General features: G+C 45.7%; 1 protein-coding gene across 4 annotated transcripts in view; it reads left to right on the top strand.

Annotated features, from left to right (window-relative positions):
* The window catches only part of AP2B1 (adaptor related protein complex 2 subunit beta 1), a 99407-nt gene that overhangs the window by 17444 nt on the left and 61987 nt on the right, over positions 1-19976 (top strand). For all 4 annotated transcript variants that reach the window (XM_030537090.1, XM_030537089.1, XM_030537087.1 and 1 more), the window contains 4 exons: positions 12592-12782; positions 14178-14399; positions 15220-15340; positions 17549-17644. In XM_030537090.1, the coding sequence (XP_030392950.1) occupies positions 12592-12782; positions 14178-14399; positions 15220-15340; positions 17549-17644 (630 nt within the window). The remainder of the gene's footprint in view (positions 1-12591; positions 12783-14177; positions 14400-15219; positions 15341-17548; positions 17645-19976) is intronic.

Genomic DNA, 19976 nt, shown 5'->3' with positions numbered 1-19976 from the left:
CGTTTCTGCTGGTTTATGTATGTGAAAGTAGAATGGCATGAGCGTGTCCCTGCTCTCGGCTACTTTGGAACACAGGTCTGATCGACTTCATTCAAGCCTGTCATTTCACACTGCTTGTGTATGTCTGGCAGCTCTATCAGTCTTTTATGCATAAATCGAATCATGTAGAGTATTGCCAACTTGTTGTTCAGGCCTTCCTGAGAGCTGTGGAAAAATCAAGGGCAGGTGGTAAAATGCCAGACCCTTGCTAGGCTTTAGCTAGAAAATAAAAGGTTCTTATTGATCTCGCAGCTTTTTAGAGATAGTGGAGCTAAAGTGTCTGTCTTTCCCTGTGGCAAGAGATATGGGGATGTGCCAGCTCTGATATTAGATGATCTCTTTTCGAGATACGTTTTGGTTTTTGTTCTGTCCCGAGTTTCACCTGAATGTTGATGTTTACTTGGAGACACTGTGTCCCTGCTGTGTGAATGGCTCTGTCCTTTACAAGGCATAAGGAGAGCTCTTACCTTCTGTTAGCTGATGTTGAGAAGGCTGTGACGATATTAGATTCTGCTGTTTAGTTCCACTTACAGGATCTGATCTTTCACCAGAAGTTAACAAGCCTGCTCCATCCACCACCTTGGCATGAAGAAACCATTTTGGTAAACAAACCTTCTGCTATTGCGCGTGACTTGAAACGGTGGTTACTCAGAACTATTTCTAAAACATTTTAACCTGAGTGCTGCACAAAATCAAATGAAAACAGGAAAAACACTAGAGGACAGCAGCAAATGGGGCATTTGAATAAATGGCTTGAACCAGCCCACAGACTACTAATGAAAACAGCTTCCCTGCCATCCCTCAGTACCCAGAATAACCCAGCTGATTGCAAGGAGGGTGCATTGGGATGGGAAAGCCCTGGGGTGTGAGATAAGCCCTGCAGCCCCTGTGGTCACCAGACACACTCCAAGGTAGCATCACAACAATGACTGAGCTGCCTGACGCATGCAATACTGTTGGCTAGACTCAACTCAGGCTTCGCCAGCAGAGAGAATGTGGGCGTAAGGAGTGACAGCAGTGGAGGGGAGAGATTTATTCATAAGAATGCATTCAATTGACTTAGAACAACATGTGTAACTTACAGGGTTGGCAGGGAGGTTTTTGGGATTGTGTTTATCTGTTGTTTTCATCAGGTTGCGTGTACTTAGGCGGGCTTCGTACATGCTTGTCTTCTAAGAGTGGGCAGGGTGATCTTTAGGGGGCACTTTTGCAGCTATTGAGAACTTAACCTTGGTTACACCCTTTTATTAATACTGCAGTTACACTGATTCACCAACCTCCTTTGACTAGGCATGGGAGTGTTGGAGATTCATGCCTCTTCATGGCCATCTTTTTACTCCAAAACTCAGGAGTTGTGTCCAATCTGCATTAATAGATTCTAAAGCCGGAAAGGATCATTGTGATCATCTCGTCTGACTTCCTGTATAGCACACCATAGGACTTCCCCGAAATAATTCCTGTTTGAACTCAAGCGGATCTCTTAGACAAATATCCAATCTTGATTTTAAAATGGCTAGTGTTGGAGAATCCTTCACAGCCCTGGGTAAATTGAACCAACGGTTAAGTACCCTCACTATTAAAAAATTTCATTTTCTTTCCAACCTAAATTTGTTTAGCTTCAGATTTCAGCCATTAGATGTCATGCTTTTGTCTCCTTGATTGATGAGCCCATTTTTAATTTTTTGTTCCCCACGTAGGTACTCACAGACCGTCAAATACAGATTAGAAGAGTCATCGTTTCCTATTCAAAAAGTCCAGTTTATCCCTGCTTCCTGCAATGTGAAATTGAGTGGGTGCGTTGCAGCGAAGTTGCTAGCCAGGAATTGTGTTTGTTACATTGTTTCTGGTTTTGGGTACAAACCAACATTTGCTAACAAGCTCTTACTCTTAGATCTGGTGCTTTAACGGGTTGAAAAGGAACGCTGACTGGAAGCTCTCATTTAAACGAGTATATATTTGTAATTAAACAAAAGAGCAGCAGCAAGCTAAAAAAGGCATCTCTCCCTGCAGCATGTTATCTCTTGTGCGCAGTGGTGCAGCCAGCTGGCTGCAAACCTTTATCTTAACTCATTCATGTTTTCATTAGGACAAAAGAGTTTTCCTCTTCTTTTGATGAGACACAAGAATATAGAGCAGATGCCATTTTCTGCGGATGGAATGTTTAGTTTCCAATAGGAAATCCTCATTTCCAATGTGTTCCCATCCCCCCAGGAGTGTGTGTGTGTGTGTAAAAAAAAGTCCTCCTCCCGAATGACACAAACAGCCATTGAGATGGCTTTTTATTGTGGATCTGTAATCAGCTTCCTCCTAGCTGCACAGGCAAATATTAATCATTCCAACAGGATGCTGCATAGGGTAATAACTCGATCTCGGGCCTGCTGATTGCCTGGTAATTGATATAGGCTTGGGATGTGTGTTTCTAACAGTTGAGATCCCCCTCATTAGGATGATGTTTGACTGGAAATTACAGGGCGATCCTGCTGGAAGCAGATATTTTTCTCTTAGAATAACATCTCGTTATGGAAAAATCATGGGGCAGTCAGAGATTGTAAGTTTTCAGAGGCCATGACATTATCACAGCAATCCGTCAGAGGGGAGTGTGGGCTTGTACGTAGATGTGCATATCATTTTATGCACACACACGTAGATACCCCTCGGATGCCGTAGTCTGGGCATCTAAACATTTTAAGATTTTGTGCGTTCATTACAAGGTACTAGTCCAACGCGCTTTTGAAAAGGTTTAAAACTGCATCCTGTCAGTTTATTCATGAGCTTTTCTGTGGCAGTCATCGCTAGCTTCTCCGCTCCTCAGCCAGGATGTGCTTCTGCTCCTTCCACAGGTAGGCACAGAGAGACATTGAGGTTTGCTCATTGTGTCACAGGGCTCTGAACAGACCCCAGGTTGTCTCCCAGCCCTGACCCTCAACACAAGACAGGCCTTGCTCCCTGTTTGCCATGAATTTCCTTTTGTGATGCTTAGCACAACCATGATTAGAATAAATATAACACTCCAGGGGCTCCCTGTTTAGTTATGCTTACACCTAGCCTTGCTCAGCCTTCTGGATCCTGTTCCTACACTGATGGCTTTGAGCCAGCTCAGTTCAGGAAAGGCGTGTCATCTCTTCTAGTCACCTCATTTTACTGAAGCAGGATTTTTGTTTAGAATAACACATTTACTGACTTAGGTGGAGTTGTGCTATTTTCTGACATGGCAAATCACTGGGGTTGATAGCTACTCTTAACAAGACATGCCGACATTTTTAACAAAGCCACAGCAGTAGGTAGCTGATCCGGCCTGGCCCTGATTATGAGGTTCTTTGAACACTCGTAATAGCTACTGGTTTAGATTTCAAGCAACGTATATTTTTAAAAGTTTACCTTAGGGTGACCAGATGTCCTGATTTTATAGGGACAGTCCTGATTTTTGGGTCTTTTTCTTATATAGGCTCCTATTACACCCCTCCCCCCCGCCCCCCCAAATGACCTGTCCCGATTTTTCACACTTGCTGTCTGGTCACCGTGGTTTACCTGTTCATGTTAACGACAGCCCAGGATGATGTGCTTCTAGTGAACGCCTTCTTGTATGCGCAGGATGTTGGTACTGAATTTTCTTCTTAGGTTTCAAATTATGCGTAAAGAGAGAGACTGATTACCAGTCTTTTCAGTATTTCCATCTGCACAATAGCTTGGCTTTTGGCTTTTGTCTCTGGTTTGGCAGTTAATAACTAAACCACAAGGTGGCAGCACTGTACTAAAGGAACGTGAACTCCATCTGCTCTGTTGCTAGTTCTCTTGGGGTTCATAACGCTGAGCTGGTCGACTCTTTTCAGCAATATAAACGTTAAGGGAAAGAGGATGTCCACACCCATCCTTTCATTATTTGGGTCCAACACTATTGTTCTTTCCTTGATTCTATGGCTCCCTTTGATGACTCTTAATCTGTGGAATCACTGTTCTCTGCGGAGATCTTCCCAAAATTCGATTTGTGCCGAGTTAGCATCTCCTCCCATTACTTCATGCCCCCAGGTTTTTAGTATTGAACACTAGTTCAGTATTGCAACATCTCTTCTCTTTAGTCTTTAGTAAGCCTTAATGAGCATCTCCAATTAAAATGCAGTTCTGCTCTGTAGAGTGACTAAAAATAGCAGAGCAGAGTTCCATTTTCATACCCTATTGGGTCAATTTACAAGGGAAAAGGTGTTTTCCTGTGGGTCCTACAATCTCAACCTGGGTTCTGAGGCTCAAACTGAGTTCTTCCCTAATGCACCATCCCCGGGCCAAGTCAGGCTGCCAGCAATACCTGTGAAACCCAGCCATCTTCAATCTGTGGCCTTAGTGACATCTCTGAGAGCCCGTTATCTTCACCCCAAGTTCACTTTGTTTCCACCCACGTCACCCCATTGTCTTCAGGAGAATTTCGGTGTTGATACCCGCAAAGGAAGAGAGTTCAGCTCGTGTTCTGAGTTGTATTGGTTCTCTGCATGGTTAAGAGAAATAAGAGGCAGTAACAATTTTGAGTCCCTGAAGTCAGAAAATCTGAGAGTAGAAGCGAGAGCAATCTGTGCGAATGCCTAGATTCTTTTTGCTAGTCTCTGTACATGGGTGAATAACAAATTATTTTTGTTAGTAGAATACCAAACTGGCCAGTGCTAATGCAGTACAAAGGCTGAATGGCTCTGACCAACGGCAAGATTGTAAAATCCAAATATATGTGTGGTGAGGAAGAGAAGTCTGGATATGGGGTTGGTATATCACAGTTTGGCTGATGGGAGGAAGCTGTCGGGTGGGTGGTACCAAATAGACAATTTCCTACCTCCCAGACACTGATTTTGGTTGCTAATCTCATCTCCATTTCACTGCCTATGAATGCAGGTTCTTTAGAGATCAAGTAATCCAGGAGTTGTACTAGTCCTTCAGAAACTCCTGTGTTCTGAGGAGTATAAATAGTGGTGGTAAAGCTAAATCTACATTGCCCATCTTTGTTGGGGAGGCTGATTTGTCCAATTTTTGTGGGAAAAGAATTTTGCCGCTGATATAGGAAGCTGCTCTGTACCCAAGTCTGTTTGCAGTGGCAGACTCTTATTTCTCCAGCCAGGTGAAATGGGTTCATGTTTGAGTGGGACTGTCCTTCCGAAGAACAGGAACAAATGAGCTTCAGTTAGAAAGGAGGATGAGAGAACTGTTTCCGCTCTGGGCGATTTATCGTGTTACCACCACCCACAAACTGCCCAGTGAATCAATCTGGGTTGAGTCGAGATTACCCCCACTAATCAGTAAACTCACCAAACCCCAGGCCACGTGATTAGACACTTCCTTGTGCCTGTGACTTTCCTGCAGCATTAACAGCGTGCGCCCTGGGGACGCTGTTATATCCAGCTCTGACGACCAGAGCTGGTTTGGGCTGAGAAGCCCATCATATGGATTGATTGGAAACCCTCGGGCAGCCCAGGGTTCCCACCACCCGTCAGTTAGGTACAAACCTGCTTAAGATGGACTAGGTCTCCTTGCTTTCCCCAGTCTCTCTTGCTGCCCTCATTGCCCCCTTGATTATTCTCTCTGCTGAGGTCAGACCTAAAGCTGATGCATTTGGTTTTGTTGAATGATCTCCCGGAGGGAGTGCGAGAGGGTCCTTGACCCAGCCTTCTCCTATTGGGTTGGGGTAGCTGTACATCCTCTTAAGAGACTCTATCTTGAGACATGAAAACTGATCCTATTCATTTGGAAAGAGAGACTAGTTAGAACTGGCTGATATGCTCTTATCTCCCCTCCTCCCACCCCCCACCCCCATTATTTATTCTTGGGCGTGGGGGGTTATTCCTTTCACTAGTCATTTTCATGTACTAAAGCTGAGCGGTGGAATGCTCATTAAGAAAATATGCATGACCACTGACCCTACGCAAATATGCACAGTCACTGACTCCGTGGCTACTGACCCCACATTCATGTTTGATCACGTCTTTGCAATGAGACTAGCAGTGCAGTTCACCTCTGCATGCTGTGCATCATCTGTCCCGTTTGGGCCAAAGGAGAGTTGTCCAATCGTGTTCTAAGCAGCTGAGGACTAAGGGACTGCCAGATCGAGATGGAACTGAAAGAACTCTTGGTGTGGGAAAACTAAGGGAAACTCCCTGAGGCATGGAGAATATAGAGGCCTTTGCTGATATAGTAGAATTCACTTATTTGCTGTTTTCTATCTACCAAGCTCCTGACCCCGTTCATGATAAGTGAGCAAGACAAATAGGCCTGCAGATGAATCTCTCTTAGGTTTTTCTTTTTGTGATTTCCCCTCAGATGGGACTGGTCATGCCCAAACTTAAAGAAACAATTCCTTACTGGGAAAATGGCCAGCAGCTGTGGGCTTTATATCCCATCGCTATCTTACATTTTTCCTATAGCACCCATTGCCACGTAGCCTCAAAGCACCGTACACAAATCATATACCTTTGGCAAGCAGTGTAACCGTTACTGCATTGTGTATCATTCAGAGAGCCAAAGCATAGACGAGTGATTGGGGGAGTATCGTTACTACTGAGCAGGAGTGTTTAAGTTAGGATGTATTTAATTTAGAAGGCCCAAGAAGCTGAGAAACTAGCTGCTTAGTTGTGTTGCATTTTACTTAAAAATGCAAATCGGACACCGCATTGGTTTTAAACAGGGATGTGTGCAGTGGGGGGGGAGCATGGATCGTAGCAGACGCTGTATATTTATAAAGGTTAAGTGCCAAAATTCAACTGTGCAGCCGTCGTAGCACAGTCTCCTTCCTATTACTGAGCAATAATGTAACACCTGCTACAAGATGCTTCTAATTTCCCAGGTGTTGGACTGTTTAACTGAATGGATCATTCCAAGATCTTGAATATCAATCAGTGCTCTGACTCTGAGGCAGCTTTACAGAACAGCATTTTTTCAGCTGCTGTTTGCTGGCTATACCTGAAGTGTGCACTGGTCAGAAAATGTGACCTTTCCCTCACCTTCTGGGCTCCTTCCCCCAGCAGTAATTTCTACATGGCTGCCCCGACCTAGCTTGGTTGGATTATGAGAGTTTGGACAGTGTCCGATGCTTCTGTGTTAAGTGGTAACGTGCCTGTGCGAGGACAGTGATAATCGTTTTGCTACTGGATGGCACCAGAGAGAGCAGCTGCAAAGGAGATTTCAAAGAGCCTCTTTGGGAAAGTGGTGAGACATCTCCTGGTAGGAGGAGATGAATACTTGAGTGAGTAGGAGTGGACATTCTTTTTGGGGTGGAGGTGGGGGGATGAAACAGCACTAAACAGGGAGTCTCACAGCAGCGCAGGCTACCCCAGCAGTCTAGCAGAGCTCTGTGTTCCCTGCACAATGTGCTCACAGCCACGCCAGAGAAGCAAACAGTTCACAGTGTTGGGGTCGGCGTATGCGTCCCCAGCTAGTTTCTCTGCTGCCTGCAAAGAGCAGTTCATCAAGCAGAGTTTAAAGCTAGAGCGAATCTTGCTTCTCATTACGCTGCCAAAGCCCCCTCATTCCCCAGAGGGAGATGAGAAGGAGCAGGATCTTTTAGTTTGACAAAAAGCAGCAGGCTAGCACTGCCTGGAGGAAAGGGGAAAGACTTTAAAAAATAAGTGTGCTCCAGTATGCCTGCTGAAATCTAGGGACCTCTTCCTTCTCTCCCCTAAAACCCATCCCACCGCACAAAAGACGTGTGCTCCGGCATGCCTGCTGAAATCCAGCATCATTTTTCTTTCTCCCCCCAATGCTCCACCCAAAAAACCAATTCTATTGCCATAAAGAGCAAGTTAGAGGATGTTTAATGGTTTAGAAAGAAAAAGTGGAAAGCCATTTTCGGGACTGGATTAAATACTGATCACTTATATAGCACTTAACCCCTGAGCAGGTCAGGCTTTCATGCACCCATACCTCTGAAGGGAAAAAGGAAGTGGAGGACCATGACTTCCCCGATGCTCCAGAGGGAATCTGTGTCATTGTTAAGGTTGGAGCTTGGGACTTACTAGTTTTCAATCCTGTGCGCAGACCGGGCAGTTCCTGTTCCAATCACCCAGCAGGGACAGTACGTGGCATTTAGCTAGAGGTCACCTACGCCCATCACATAAATAAACTGGATAAAGGGCCCTCTGGCCCTAATCTGAGCTATCCGGTTCGGCCACTTGCGTCATTTAACTTGAACATATCTTAAACTGTTCTGCAGGAGGCAAATTGCAATGTTGAGGTGAGTTGTTGCTCGACTGAGTGTGAGCAGAAGATCCTAAAGCACCTGTGAGTGTGGTGTTGGTGCTAAAGCCACTCTAGTGTAAATAGCGTGGATCTTATTCTCCAAGGATCTGTACGCTTGCTCTGATACTGAAAGGCTGCTTCGCCCATCTCCCAACCGAAAAGTCAAATTGCATCTGAGGCTGTAGGAATGATCTTTCAGATACGTATCCGTGCAAATGCCCATAGCCTCCCAGCTGGGTGTCTCTGTAATGAAACAAATGCACTGTATATGCCCCATACGCAGCTTGAAAATGCCAACAGCTCCCTCCATCCCGGGAAGTACCATGTGGGGAGAGGCTGCTGTACATCCAAGATTGGAGTGGGGTGGGGGAGCCGGGCTTTGAGGACAGCCTCCTTAGCGAGCATTAGTTGCTTCACTCTGCATATAAACCCACAAGCCACATCTCTCTGGGGCTCCTTAATCTGTTCACCTGCTTTTCTCAGTTTTCTTCCTCGTTTTAATGGGCTAGTAAGTGGAAGATTCCTGTTTTAAGCAGCAGAACATTACACTTCATTAGCTGCATTACACACTTGGTTTAATTTCCAATTAGCCTTAGATAATAACAAAGTAATCTGATTGCTCATTCTGGTGAGCGTCCTGTCTCCCCTCCTGGTTTACCTCCACTCCTGCCCCTTTCCATGGAGGTCAGTAGAGAAAGACCCACTCTCTTCCCACCCAGCCACCTCCTGCTCCCTTGTTAATATATTTCACTCTGCCATTTGCATTGAGCTGTGTGGCTGAGCTGCCAGAAGGGATCATTCACAAACGCAGCAAAGCTGCTTAATGCAGATTTCTCCAGGGCCTGGTGGAGCCTGTTAGTTTAGCTACAGAGAATGTTTCTCACTAGCACTGTAATGCATCATGTATGTTTATAGTGTTAAATACATTGTAATAGCCTCCAGCATGGGATTTTTGAAGGCATCTCAGTGATTTAAGTGTCCAGATCCCATTGAAACTTCATTTGAGTGCCCAACTCCGTGGGAGAATCCTAGCCTAAATGCAAAATTATCACTGTTCAGCCAGACTGTGTTATAAACTACACTTGCTACAACTGCCTTTGAATGGTGTTTAAATGTGACATTTACCAAAAGCCAGGTGAGAGGTGAAATCAGCCAGTTTGTGATAGTGATTCATGCCAGGGGGTTTGTCTGGGATTAGTAAAGCAGAGACTGAAGCCCCCAAGATACTTTGGGGGTAGGTATCAAATCTAACCCAGGCCCAGCATTAGTCCTTGTTGTGCCGTGTGATTTATCATGGAAGGGTAAGTCCTGAAACAGGACAGGAGTCTTACTTCATGCCATTGGGGGGTGCATGGTTTGGGATGTATAAATAAATGAGCTAGTGTCATGATTGAATCCTAGGAGGCTGTTGGTTAGATCAGAGTGGCATTGGCAGCTGTCAGTCAGCATGGAGGAGCCTCTCGGTTAGCGATGGAAGAATCACTCAGCTAAGGAAATCAATCTGTAGGGTTTTGTTTTTTTTTAAAGCACTCAGCATTATGGCGTCTAGAGCTGAAATACAAAATAGCAAATGTACACGCATGTGTATGTCATTGTTCTGGAACACTGGTTCTGTATCAACTGGTGACTGATGCTTTGTAAAACTTTTGCAGTGTTGTAAAATATTTGCAATATTCATGTCCTTTTCAAAGCAGTGTACAGGGAGACCTAAAGAAACCATCCAGAGGAGCAGCAGACTTTTATAGAGGTGGTTCTGTAACCAAAGGTCAAACAATTTAGTACTAGAAACCTGGGGGACACATCAGCAGATGAACATTAGATGTAGGTTTCCCTGTGTATGATGTGCATTATTGTATTCCATTTTTATATCTCTAATGAAAATATTTAGCTCTTATATGGCACTTTTCATCAGTAGTTCCCAAAGTGTAACCCACACATCTCCTGGGTATGGTGTTCTGTCCCATCTAGTGACACCAAGACCGAGAGAGAGATTGAATCTGCCCTACAGCCATAGCTAACAGCCATATGGCTTTTAGCTCATGCAGTGAGGCTCATGCATTTAGCTCCAGAGGTCCCAGGTTTGATCCCGCCCACTGATGACCGGGCCCGTCAGTGTTACAAAAGCACCTGATGGGAAAGGTAAGCATCATCTCCAGTTTACAGAGTTTTATATAGTTTGCTATTGGATAGTTCTATGTGTTGAACTCAGACTTACAGCTCCATAGCACCCAATGTGCATTTTCAGCGACAGAAGCTTTTTTATTGATATATTGGGTAGCTGTTCTGTATTAACTCTTCATATGACGCCAGGTTAGGATATACAGCTCCTGAACTCCCAGATTACATGTGAGAGGGAAGATCTTGTGATTTGAGCATGGAACTAAGGGCTTGTTACTGCCCAGCAAGACAGGCTGTGAATCACCAGGCAATAATGTCCCACATGAACACTGCTACTAAAAGTCTATGCATGTGTTTTGGCTACCATCACGTGTAATGTGCTGCAATATTTTCAGTAACTAGATCCTGTACAGCACTTGGTAGACAAATGATTGTAGTGGGAAGGACTTGTAATCAAGGACGGTTCTTGTCTGTTAGACAGCCAGTTGGGAGAATCACCTGCTTCAAAATCTGCATGTTGCCTCCTTTCAAACGGCATTCCTCGGTAGATCCTTGCCATGTGATCATTTTCATTTCTTAGTAAGTGCTTTTCACATAGGAAGAAGGTTTTGTAGACATTCTAGTGCCAGCCAAACAGCTCAGACTGAGGATTACAAGGACGCGGCAAACTCTGATCAACAAAGAACAAAGTTAAACATCTCTCCTCGTTGGAAGCGAAGTTAAGGTCAGGAAGATCCTGTCGATCTGAATAGATGTTTGAAGCCTGTAGCTAGCTGGGGTATTTTGCCCACCTGACCCACGCCACTGGTGCTCTGTGTGCTGACATCTTTCTTGGCTGCATACCCAGAATTAGGGCTTGTCTACATCAGAAAGTTGCAGCGCTGGTGAGGGAGTTACAGCGCTGCAACTTTGAGAGTGTCCACATCTGCAGGGCATCACCAGCACTGCAACTCCCTGTTTGCAGCGCTGGCCGTACTCCCGTTTTGTCTCGGGTGTAGAGGATCCAGCGCTGGTGATCCAGCGCTGGTAATCCAATGTAGACAGTTACCAGCGCTTTTCTTGACCTCCGTGGAAGGAGGAAGCCTCTGGTAATCAAGCTGGTTTCCTTTCCCGGTTTGCTCTCTCGGTCCCGGAGCCACCCAGCAAACCGCAGGGAAGGAGACCTGCTTGCTCGGGGTTCCGGGACCGAGAGAGCAAACCGGGAAAGGAAACCAGCTTCGCCGCGGTTTGCTCTCTCGGTCCCGGAACCCCGAGCAAGCAGGTCTCCTTCCCTGCGGTTTGCTGGCTGGCTCCGGGACCGAGAGAGCAAACCGCGGCGTTCCCGGTTTGCTCTCTCGGTCCCGGAACCCCGAGCAAGCAGGTCTCCTTCCCTGCGGTTTGCTGGCTGGCTCCGGGACCGAGAGAGCAAACCGCGGCGTTCCCGGTTTGCTCTCTCGGTCCCGGAACCCCGAGCAAGCAGGTCTCCTTCCCTGCGGTTTGCTGGCTGGCTCCGGGACCGAGAGAGCAAACCGCGGGGAAGCTGGTTTCCTTTCCCGGTTTGCTCTCTCGTCCCGGAACCCCCCTTGAAGCCGCCCAACAGCGCTGCAGTGTGGCCACATCTAACACCACTTGCAGCGTTGGTTGCTGTAAGTGTGGCCACTCTGCAGCGCTGGCCCTATACAGCTGTACTAATACAGCTGTAACAACCAGCGCTGCAAAATTTTAGATGTAGACATGGCCTTAGTATTGCAAAAGGCAGTGCTTGTAGAAAGGCCACATTCCTTTGGACAGCACTGATAGGCCACACCTTTAACCTCTCTCTACCTCACCCATCTTTTACAAGTCCTCCGTAGACATGATGCTCTCTGCGCCATCTGCTCTGTTGTGGCCCCCTATTGGTCTCATGCTTTATCTGCAGTGGTCTCCTAACAGCAATGCAGTTTTCCCCCCTCTCCTTCCTCCCTCAGATACCCTGAGTGTTTTAGGAGGGACTCTAACTTTGGGCAGCCCAGGAAGAGCAACTTGCAAGATTGCATTGAAACTTCGGGTCTCCCATGAGCTACCACTGCACTGTCGGCTTAACATGGGTCTCTGAAGGGTTTGGTGACAGCTACTGACCATAGGCCATGATATCGAGGCAAAGTCTCAGACATGGCCCAGCTGCATAACATGTGCTCAGCCAAGTTAATCCCTCGCGTCCTGAGTGACACGCTAACCATGAATGCCTCTCCTCTTCCCTTCCTCTCCTAGGTGGTGGCTAACGCGGTGGCAGCCTTGTCAGAGATCAGCGAGTCGCATCCCAACAGTAACTTGCTGGATCTAAACCCGCAGAACATTAACAAGCTGCTGACAGCCCTGAACGAATGCACCGAATGGGGCCAGATCTTCATTCTGGACTGTCTGTCTAACTACAACCCCAAGGATGACCGTGAGGCTCAGAGGTACGTGCGCTGACTCACACCTTCATGTGTGGCTAGTGGCCTTTCCGAAGTAGAAGTTCTGATGGATTCACTACAGTGTCCCATCACCTGTCTGAGGGTGGAAGCTTGCTGTAATGGGCTCTGATACAGGCCTCGAATAGCAGAAATAGACTTCAAACAGAACAGCTTGAAAAGCCGTGAGAGTTTGATATTCCAGGTATTGCACACATAAGAATCCATTGAGATCTGCTACTAAGCTGCACAGATCCCACCTCTCAGCTCACCATGGTTCCTTTAAAAGGGCTAGACTCTTCATAGCAAACCAATGGTGGTATTGCAATTGGCGCGTGCACTTTGCACAACTCAGAAGCTGGTAGGACTACGCCTCTTAAAGGAGACGTAGAGAAAAAATTGGACTCTGTGCCCTTTTTTTTTTGCTCTTTGTATGTAAAGAGGGTCCTGAAATTTTTTTGTTTTCTTTGTATAAAACAGCTTGTTTCTCACATTATTTCAGGTTCTGTCTAGGCTGGAAAATTCGATGATTCCAAGAAAACTAGTCTAAGTTATGGCATCATAGGACTAACGATAAAGCTGAGGGGTAAAATGGGGAAAGGATTTCTGTCACTGTTTAAAACTCACTGTTTTTGGGATCCCTCTTTAACTTCAGTGACTTCCATTGGGAAGAAAAGCTTGTGTTAGATTCATTACCCCCACCCAAGCCCTTCAGTTAAGATGTTAAAGAAGTCCTAGCAAACATGTGTTAGACCTTCCCTGGTCCTCCACCAAAGCCAGGAAAGACCAGTCTCTACATCCTGCATAGTAGGGGAAAAACAAGAAGGAAGAAGCACTGTTTAAAAAAAAAAATCGCCTTCTGCTTTCTGTATCCTTCATATAGAAGCTAAAAGGGCACAAGCTTAATGTATTTACGCAAGCCTGCTTTAATTTGCTGGGGGGTTTTCAGTGCTGCATTTTTGAGGCAGAACAGATAATCCCCTAAAAAAAAAATCTGGAGGATGAGTTTTCCCCTCATCCTTGATGTTTTAAGATTTCCTTGTCTTGTTTCAGAAAACAGGCTCTTAATCAGCTCTAGGAACCTGCAGAGATCTCCAAGCACCAGGCCTGTGTTGTCCTAGCTTATCCCGAATAGGGCTGCCTATTGAACAGCTCTGAACATGCCTTGCTCACTCTTCATATTTGAATTCTCTAAAAGTCAGGGCTTGGAACTGGATGGAATATAAATGCAGTTACTGCCTTATATGGCGGTTGGCATTGCTGACATCTGATTGCAAGGGGTTATGTGCCAACCATGGGTTCCTGGGTCCTGTTGTGTTCACGAGAGGCCCCTTGTTCAGCTGAGGGTTTATGGGAGAAACTCAGAAATAATCTGAAAATCCATATAGTCTTTTCTGTCTCTAGCATCTGTGAGCGGGTGACTCCCCGGCTGTCTCATGCCAACTCGGCCGTGGTGCTTTCTGCCGTGAAAGTCTTGATGAAGTTCCTGGAGCTCCTACCCAAGGAGTCCGACTATTACAACATGCTGCTGAAGAAACTGGCCCCTCCGCTGGTCACGCTGCTGTCTGGAGAGCCTGAAGTTCAGTATGTTGCCCTGAGAAACATCAACTTAATTGTGCAGAAAAGGTACAGGCCAGAGTGCCAGTCTCGCTGGGTGTGGTGAAAGGGGATCTGGCTGAGTTAATCCATTCAGAAATTTCTGTGTGTCCAGGTGTGCTAATTGTGAGGACCAAACCTCTAGCTCTGAGGAGTTTGTTGACTAGTCTTGTTTCCTGTATCCTTGAACACACAGTTGTCTGCTGGAGTCATTGACTGTTTTTACAGCTGATTGGTTCTACCAGCATCACTGTTGTGTTTCTTCAGCCAGCCAAGATTTCTTGGGGAAGACGATTTGGGACATGCATTCCTTTTCTTTCCTTTCCCTGCCATAGAGATACAAAAGAGCCTTCCCTCAACTGTCCATCAAAGAATCTAAACCGGGAGAAGGGGACCAACATTTATTTTCTCAGCAGGTTTAAATACTGTGATCTCTTGATGATATTGAGAACATGGGATGGGTGTGGCACAGGAGCTGGTACACTTAAGGAGAGTGGCTGTATGTTGATACAGGTGTCTAGCCACTGAAGGAGAGAATCTGGTTGAGTAGGTGGCATTATGTGTTGGGAGGGTGTTATGCATGGGTGGAGGGTAGGTGGGGAAGTAGGCAGAGTTAAAGCGGCTTGAACCCAGCAGCATAAAAAATCAGAAGGCTTGGAGGTGAAAGATGTGTTTTAATTTGAAATGCAGTTCTAATATACTTGTGTGCAAATCGCTGATAGGCGCCGATACCACTGTGTTCTTAGCAAAAGCTAAGGTTGTTCTAAAAATCAGGTCATTGTTGTTGAATGGAAAGTCATTGAGTTACCAGTCTGTGCAATTCTGTTGTGTGTATGTGTGTGTTCCCCAGGCCTGAAATCTTGAAGCAAGAAATCAAGGTATTCTTCGTGAAGTACAACGACCCCATCTATGTCAAACTGGAGAAGCTGGACATCATGATCCGTCTGGCATCCCAGGCAAACATTGCGCAGGTCAGTTACTCCAGCTGTGATCATATCCCTGACAGATGGTATATACCAGCTCCAGAGTGCAATGCCGTTAGGGAAGATTTATGCACAAATTAATACCTCTAAAAGTGTTCTCTGAACTGTTGTACAATAAACAGCAGCAAATCAGTGTTATCTCTGGCACAGTGTACGATCTGCTGTTACTTAACGGAGGGGTTGGAAATTCCTTAGTGCTTTACACGTTAATAGCATTGTACAAACCTCACAACACACTTGTTAGGTAGGGGATACATTTTACAGACCGGAGTTGCAGAAACAAACAGAGCTGAAGTAACTTGCATGTGAGTTGTTGGCAGGGTCGAGGTTAGAACTTGTGACTTCTCATTCTATGCTGCTTCTGTCCTGTCATCCCAGTATCTGAAATTCCACCGTGGTCTGTCCTTTCTCTCCTAGGGTGTGTTTCAAGCACTAGCCCCTCTTTGTTAACACAGAGTGATTTCAGTTGCTGCTGCTGTGCCATCCTGTTCCATTTATAACTAAATATTCTTGTTTAATGTGGCATCTTAAAATAGCTGTTTGTATTGCACTTTATGGGAAGTGATGGAGCAAGGCAGCCCCATGTCTGATTTGCGGGGCACATGGAAAATCCTTGGAAAACCAATTGCCAGGAATAGATATGTGTAGCTCTCCTCTTGGATTTTGGTCTGCAGATTCCTCACAGAATTTTGAAGTGCCTTCTACTAGATAATGCAGCTGATTTTCAAGAGAGGCAGAGTAGTCTGGAGAAGCTGAGAATCTGGAACACTCAAGTCCCCTTCCCGGTTCGAAAGCCACGTTTATAAAGCAGGCAAAGCTCAATCACAGAGCTCAGTAATGGCTTAAAGTGGAAGCTACTGAGAGTAAACCCGTTGCTCCCCCTCAGATCCACTCTGTTTCCACCTGGGACAAGATACTTAATCTGTTCCTTAGTTTCCCCATTTGTGAAATGGGGATACTTGCCTCTGAGGTGTTTTGAGACGTAGCTGGTGTTGGTACAGCGCTTTGCAGAAGTACAGCTCTACGTAAGCTACTGCTTATGAAGCTATTGACGCCACTGTTTGTTATTGTGTGCGGGCTTATATAAAATATCATACACTAAAATACAAAAACTGCATTCATAAAGGTGCAAAGCTTAGCTGCTCTTCCCACACATTGCCTCTGCTGTGTTTATTCGCTTGTTGCTCACCCACTTCAGGGCCCTCTTCCGCTGTCAGAGCAGTGAGCCCAGGTTCTTCAAACAAGTCTCCCATTTCGTGCTGTTTGTTTCTCACTTGCAACACTAATTACATTTGTGACATCACAATAAAATCCACGGCAGGTCCCTGATGTCACGCATGGAAAACGATGTGAGACTTAAGCAGGAGTGGCTGAGCTGTGGGAACAAAAAGCTTTCTATGTCCCTAGGGCTAGTAAAATAAATAACCAGAAGGTTTGATTTTGGCAGAACTGTTTCTAAACCAAATGATCCTTCTGAGTCTTGTAAGATCCTGGCAATTCCTGGGGAGAACTCTTGCAGGGTTTCCCTATGTTACATAGCAGTCAAGGCAAGGGGTAAAGTTGACTTTATTTTACATACAACCTTTTGTGTCTCAAGAAACAATCTTGTCTGCATAACAAGCTGTACTGCAATCTCCATACAGGATTGCTGGTGTCCCCCAGAGCTCTCAGAGCCAATAGATAAAGGGATTGGCAGCACTGGAGAAAAAAAATACTCTATGTACCGGGGAATAAGCCAGGACCTTACTATTTACCTCCCATTCCTTCCTGTACCTCCTTATAGACCCCGCAGAAGCAGTGACTCCAATGTCCAAAATGGCTGGTTGGGTTGCCAAGAGTTTGGTATGGGCAGTTTGAGAATAACCCTTAACTTTCTTTCCTGTTGTACCCATTGGGCCCTGCTGGCCTGATTGTCTCCTCCAAGCTGGTTCTTCGCTAAATGTTGGTTGATGTAGCGGCTGCTTTTGTGTTTAAGGACAGCGTTAACATAGTACGTGTGCCTAGAACTATGGATGGGCACATTTTAAATTAATCCAACTAAGTACTCTGAGCCCAGAATATTTAAAGCTCTCTGGGGATCAGTAGCTTCATTTAATTTTCCAGTACCTGAGCAGCGTGGCTAGGTAGAAATGGAGGAGGGGCAAATGGAAATGTTACTCAAATGACTCGTGTTTTGTTCCATGCTTTTCACAACAGGTCCTGGCAGAACTCAAGGAGTACGCTACCGAGGTGGATGTCGACTTCGTCCGCAAGGCTGTGCGAGCTATTGGACGATGTGCTATCAAGGTCGAGGCAAGTACCCGACATTGGTTTATTGGCTTTATTCATCACCGCAATGTCTGAGCGCTTCAGAAATCTGAATGGATTTCTCCCCTTCAGCCTTGTGTGGTAGGAAAGGTTTCTTATCCCTATTTTTGAGATTCACTTGCCCCATGTCATACGTTTTGTGTGTGTGAGACAGAGTCTGGAGAGGAACTCTGATCTCCTGAGTCCCAGCTCAATGCCTTAACCACAAGATTGTCCTCTTTCTCTCAGATCCCAGCCTGCTGGAAGGGTAGTGGGCAGATCCTTGTCCGATGTAAAGTGCCATTGGCTTCAGTGGAGTGATGACAGTTTACACCAGCTAAGAAGGCCATAGTCGCTGTGAGCTGGATCTTTAAAGTAGAGCTCCTATTTGTTGCATAAGGAATTCAGAGGATTCAGTGCAATCAAGGAGTGGCTTGAATAGGACCTGCAAAAAGTATTGGGGATTGTTTTTATTTTTTTCAGCATTGGAGTTGAAGTCAGTTGCAAAATGGAACACACACGCTCAAAATGACTGTCGAGTTGTCTAGTTTTAAAGATCTGTAAAACGTGGAACTTTATTCGGGTGTCTGTTAGTCTGACTCATGTGAATGGCTTTCCATGAACATTTGCAGTTATCCAGAACAACAGTGTAAAAGATCGCTTGTCAGTTCAACAGCCACCTACAAATGACAGTATTAAGGTGGTGTATTGATTTAACTTTTAAAGCAAATCTAGTTCTTCTGAAAGGTGCTAGACAGCTATCACTGTGAAGGCTTATCGTGTAAGATTAGGTTTGTAGTTAGTGATTTAGATAAGCCAGTGGGAAAAGCTGTGTGAACAGTCTCATTTCCCAAACAAGGCTGATTTAAATGGAAACCAGAGTATCCACACAGGTTTGCACCACTTTGACTAACCGTTGCAAGTTTTTATGTAGACAAGGCCTCAGACTGCTTCATCCATGTTCAGGATATATGGCCTTTGATCAGCCCTCTTATCCCCACCGCCTTGCTGTTCCCTGGTTCTTCTGGCTCAGATCAGTGCTGATAGAAAAATACATGTCCCTGCGATGGAGTTTCCTCCTCCATCTCTCAAAACTGCAATAGTAAGAGAAGAAGATCTGAGATTGAAAGAGCTGAGGCTGTTAGGCAGTTTGGACAAATTAGAGGTGGTACGTTTTGGGGGTAGGCTTCTCAGCCAAATCCTTGACTAGTCCACTTCAGGCTCTTTAGAATCCCTCCAGGTTAGAATTTGGGCCACGGGTCCCTCCTTGATACTGAATGGACGTCAGCACATTCTCAAGGTATCTGGATGCCGTAGGAGTCTCTCTCCCCCATTGGGTACTGCCATAATGAGCAACAGCTAATGACGTGCCAGCTAATTTGCAGTGGCAGTCCTTTACCATGTAACCATAGCCTCGTGTATCCTAGTCGGCTGAGTTAAACCTTGCTTTTAGCTTTAGCAGCCTTCCTTTGATGACGTTGCTTTTACTGAATAATTCTGTTTACGTCTGACAAGAACCAAATGTAAAAGGTAGCAAGTACAATGCAGCCTGCTACAGTGTAAAATGACGCTTTCATCTCTGGGTTAATCAGTACCTGTTCTCAGTGCCCCAGAGTTTACTCCAGGCTGTTTTCACTGTGTATGGGGACTAATGGAAGGCTCGCTGCACTCCCTCAGCCATCCAAGTGCTTGCGTCTCTGATGACTTAGAAATCTGCCTTTGACAGAGGGCACAGCCAGCGGGAGCTCATGATGAATGAGCGTTCACAGGGAACCACATCTCTGCCTTCAAGAATCCTGCCTTTCATGTAATTGTGTCTCCTCTAGAAGAGTTGGTTTGTGAATAAATTTGTATCTGCTGTGACTCGAGACTTAGAGCAGTTGCTGCATCTGGCGAGGGTCTGGAGGCTTGCGTCTCAGCTGCAGGGCGAAAGGGAAGCATGCCATCCGCAGTTGTGATTGGAGAAGTGCAAATGAAGCCTTAACATGGCTCCAAAGGCTTCGCTAGGCGTAAACTCGAGAGAGGGCTAAGAAGAGACAGCGTGAAAGTAGCAGAGCTGCCGCTAACATAACAGGCACTAGGGACTGGCGGGAGGCAGGGAGAACAGGGTCATGTTGTTAGTGGACTTTGGTCCAATCTAAGGAACCAGCAGCATCTTAACAAACCTTGCAGTCATAGGGCCTCTGTTGTGCAGTTTGTAGGGCTCTGCAGAATTGTACTGGGTATCATTTGGTTTCTATATAGCACAGGTTTTTTTATTCACTTGTATCCCCCCAGATGAAAACCCTGCCTGCTTTAATGCTGGCTCCTATAACTGGCCAGTTTATTAAAAAAAAAA

The sequence above is a fragment of the Gopherus evgoodei genome, chromosome 17 (genome assembly GCF_007399415.2).
Source record: "Gopherus evgoodei ecotype Sinaloan lineage chromosome 17, rGopEvg1_v1.p, whole genome shotgun sequence".
Classification (NCBI taxonomy): domain Eukaryota; kingdom Metazoa; phylum Chordata; order Testudines; family Testudinidae; genus Gopherus; species Gopherus evgoodei.
The sequence above is the reverse complement of the archived record's forward strand: the minus strand, read 5'-3'. Positions and strand labels throughout refer to the sequence as shown.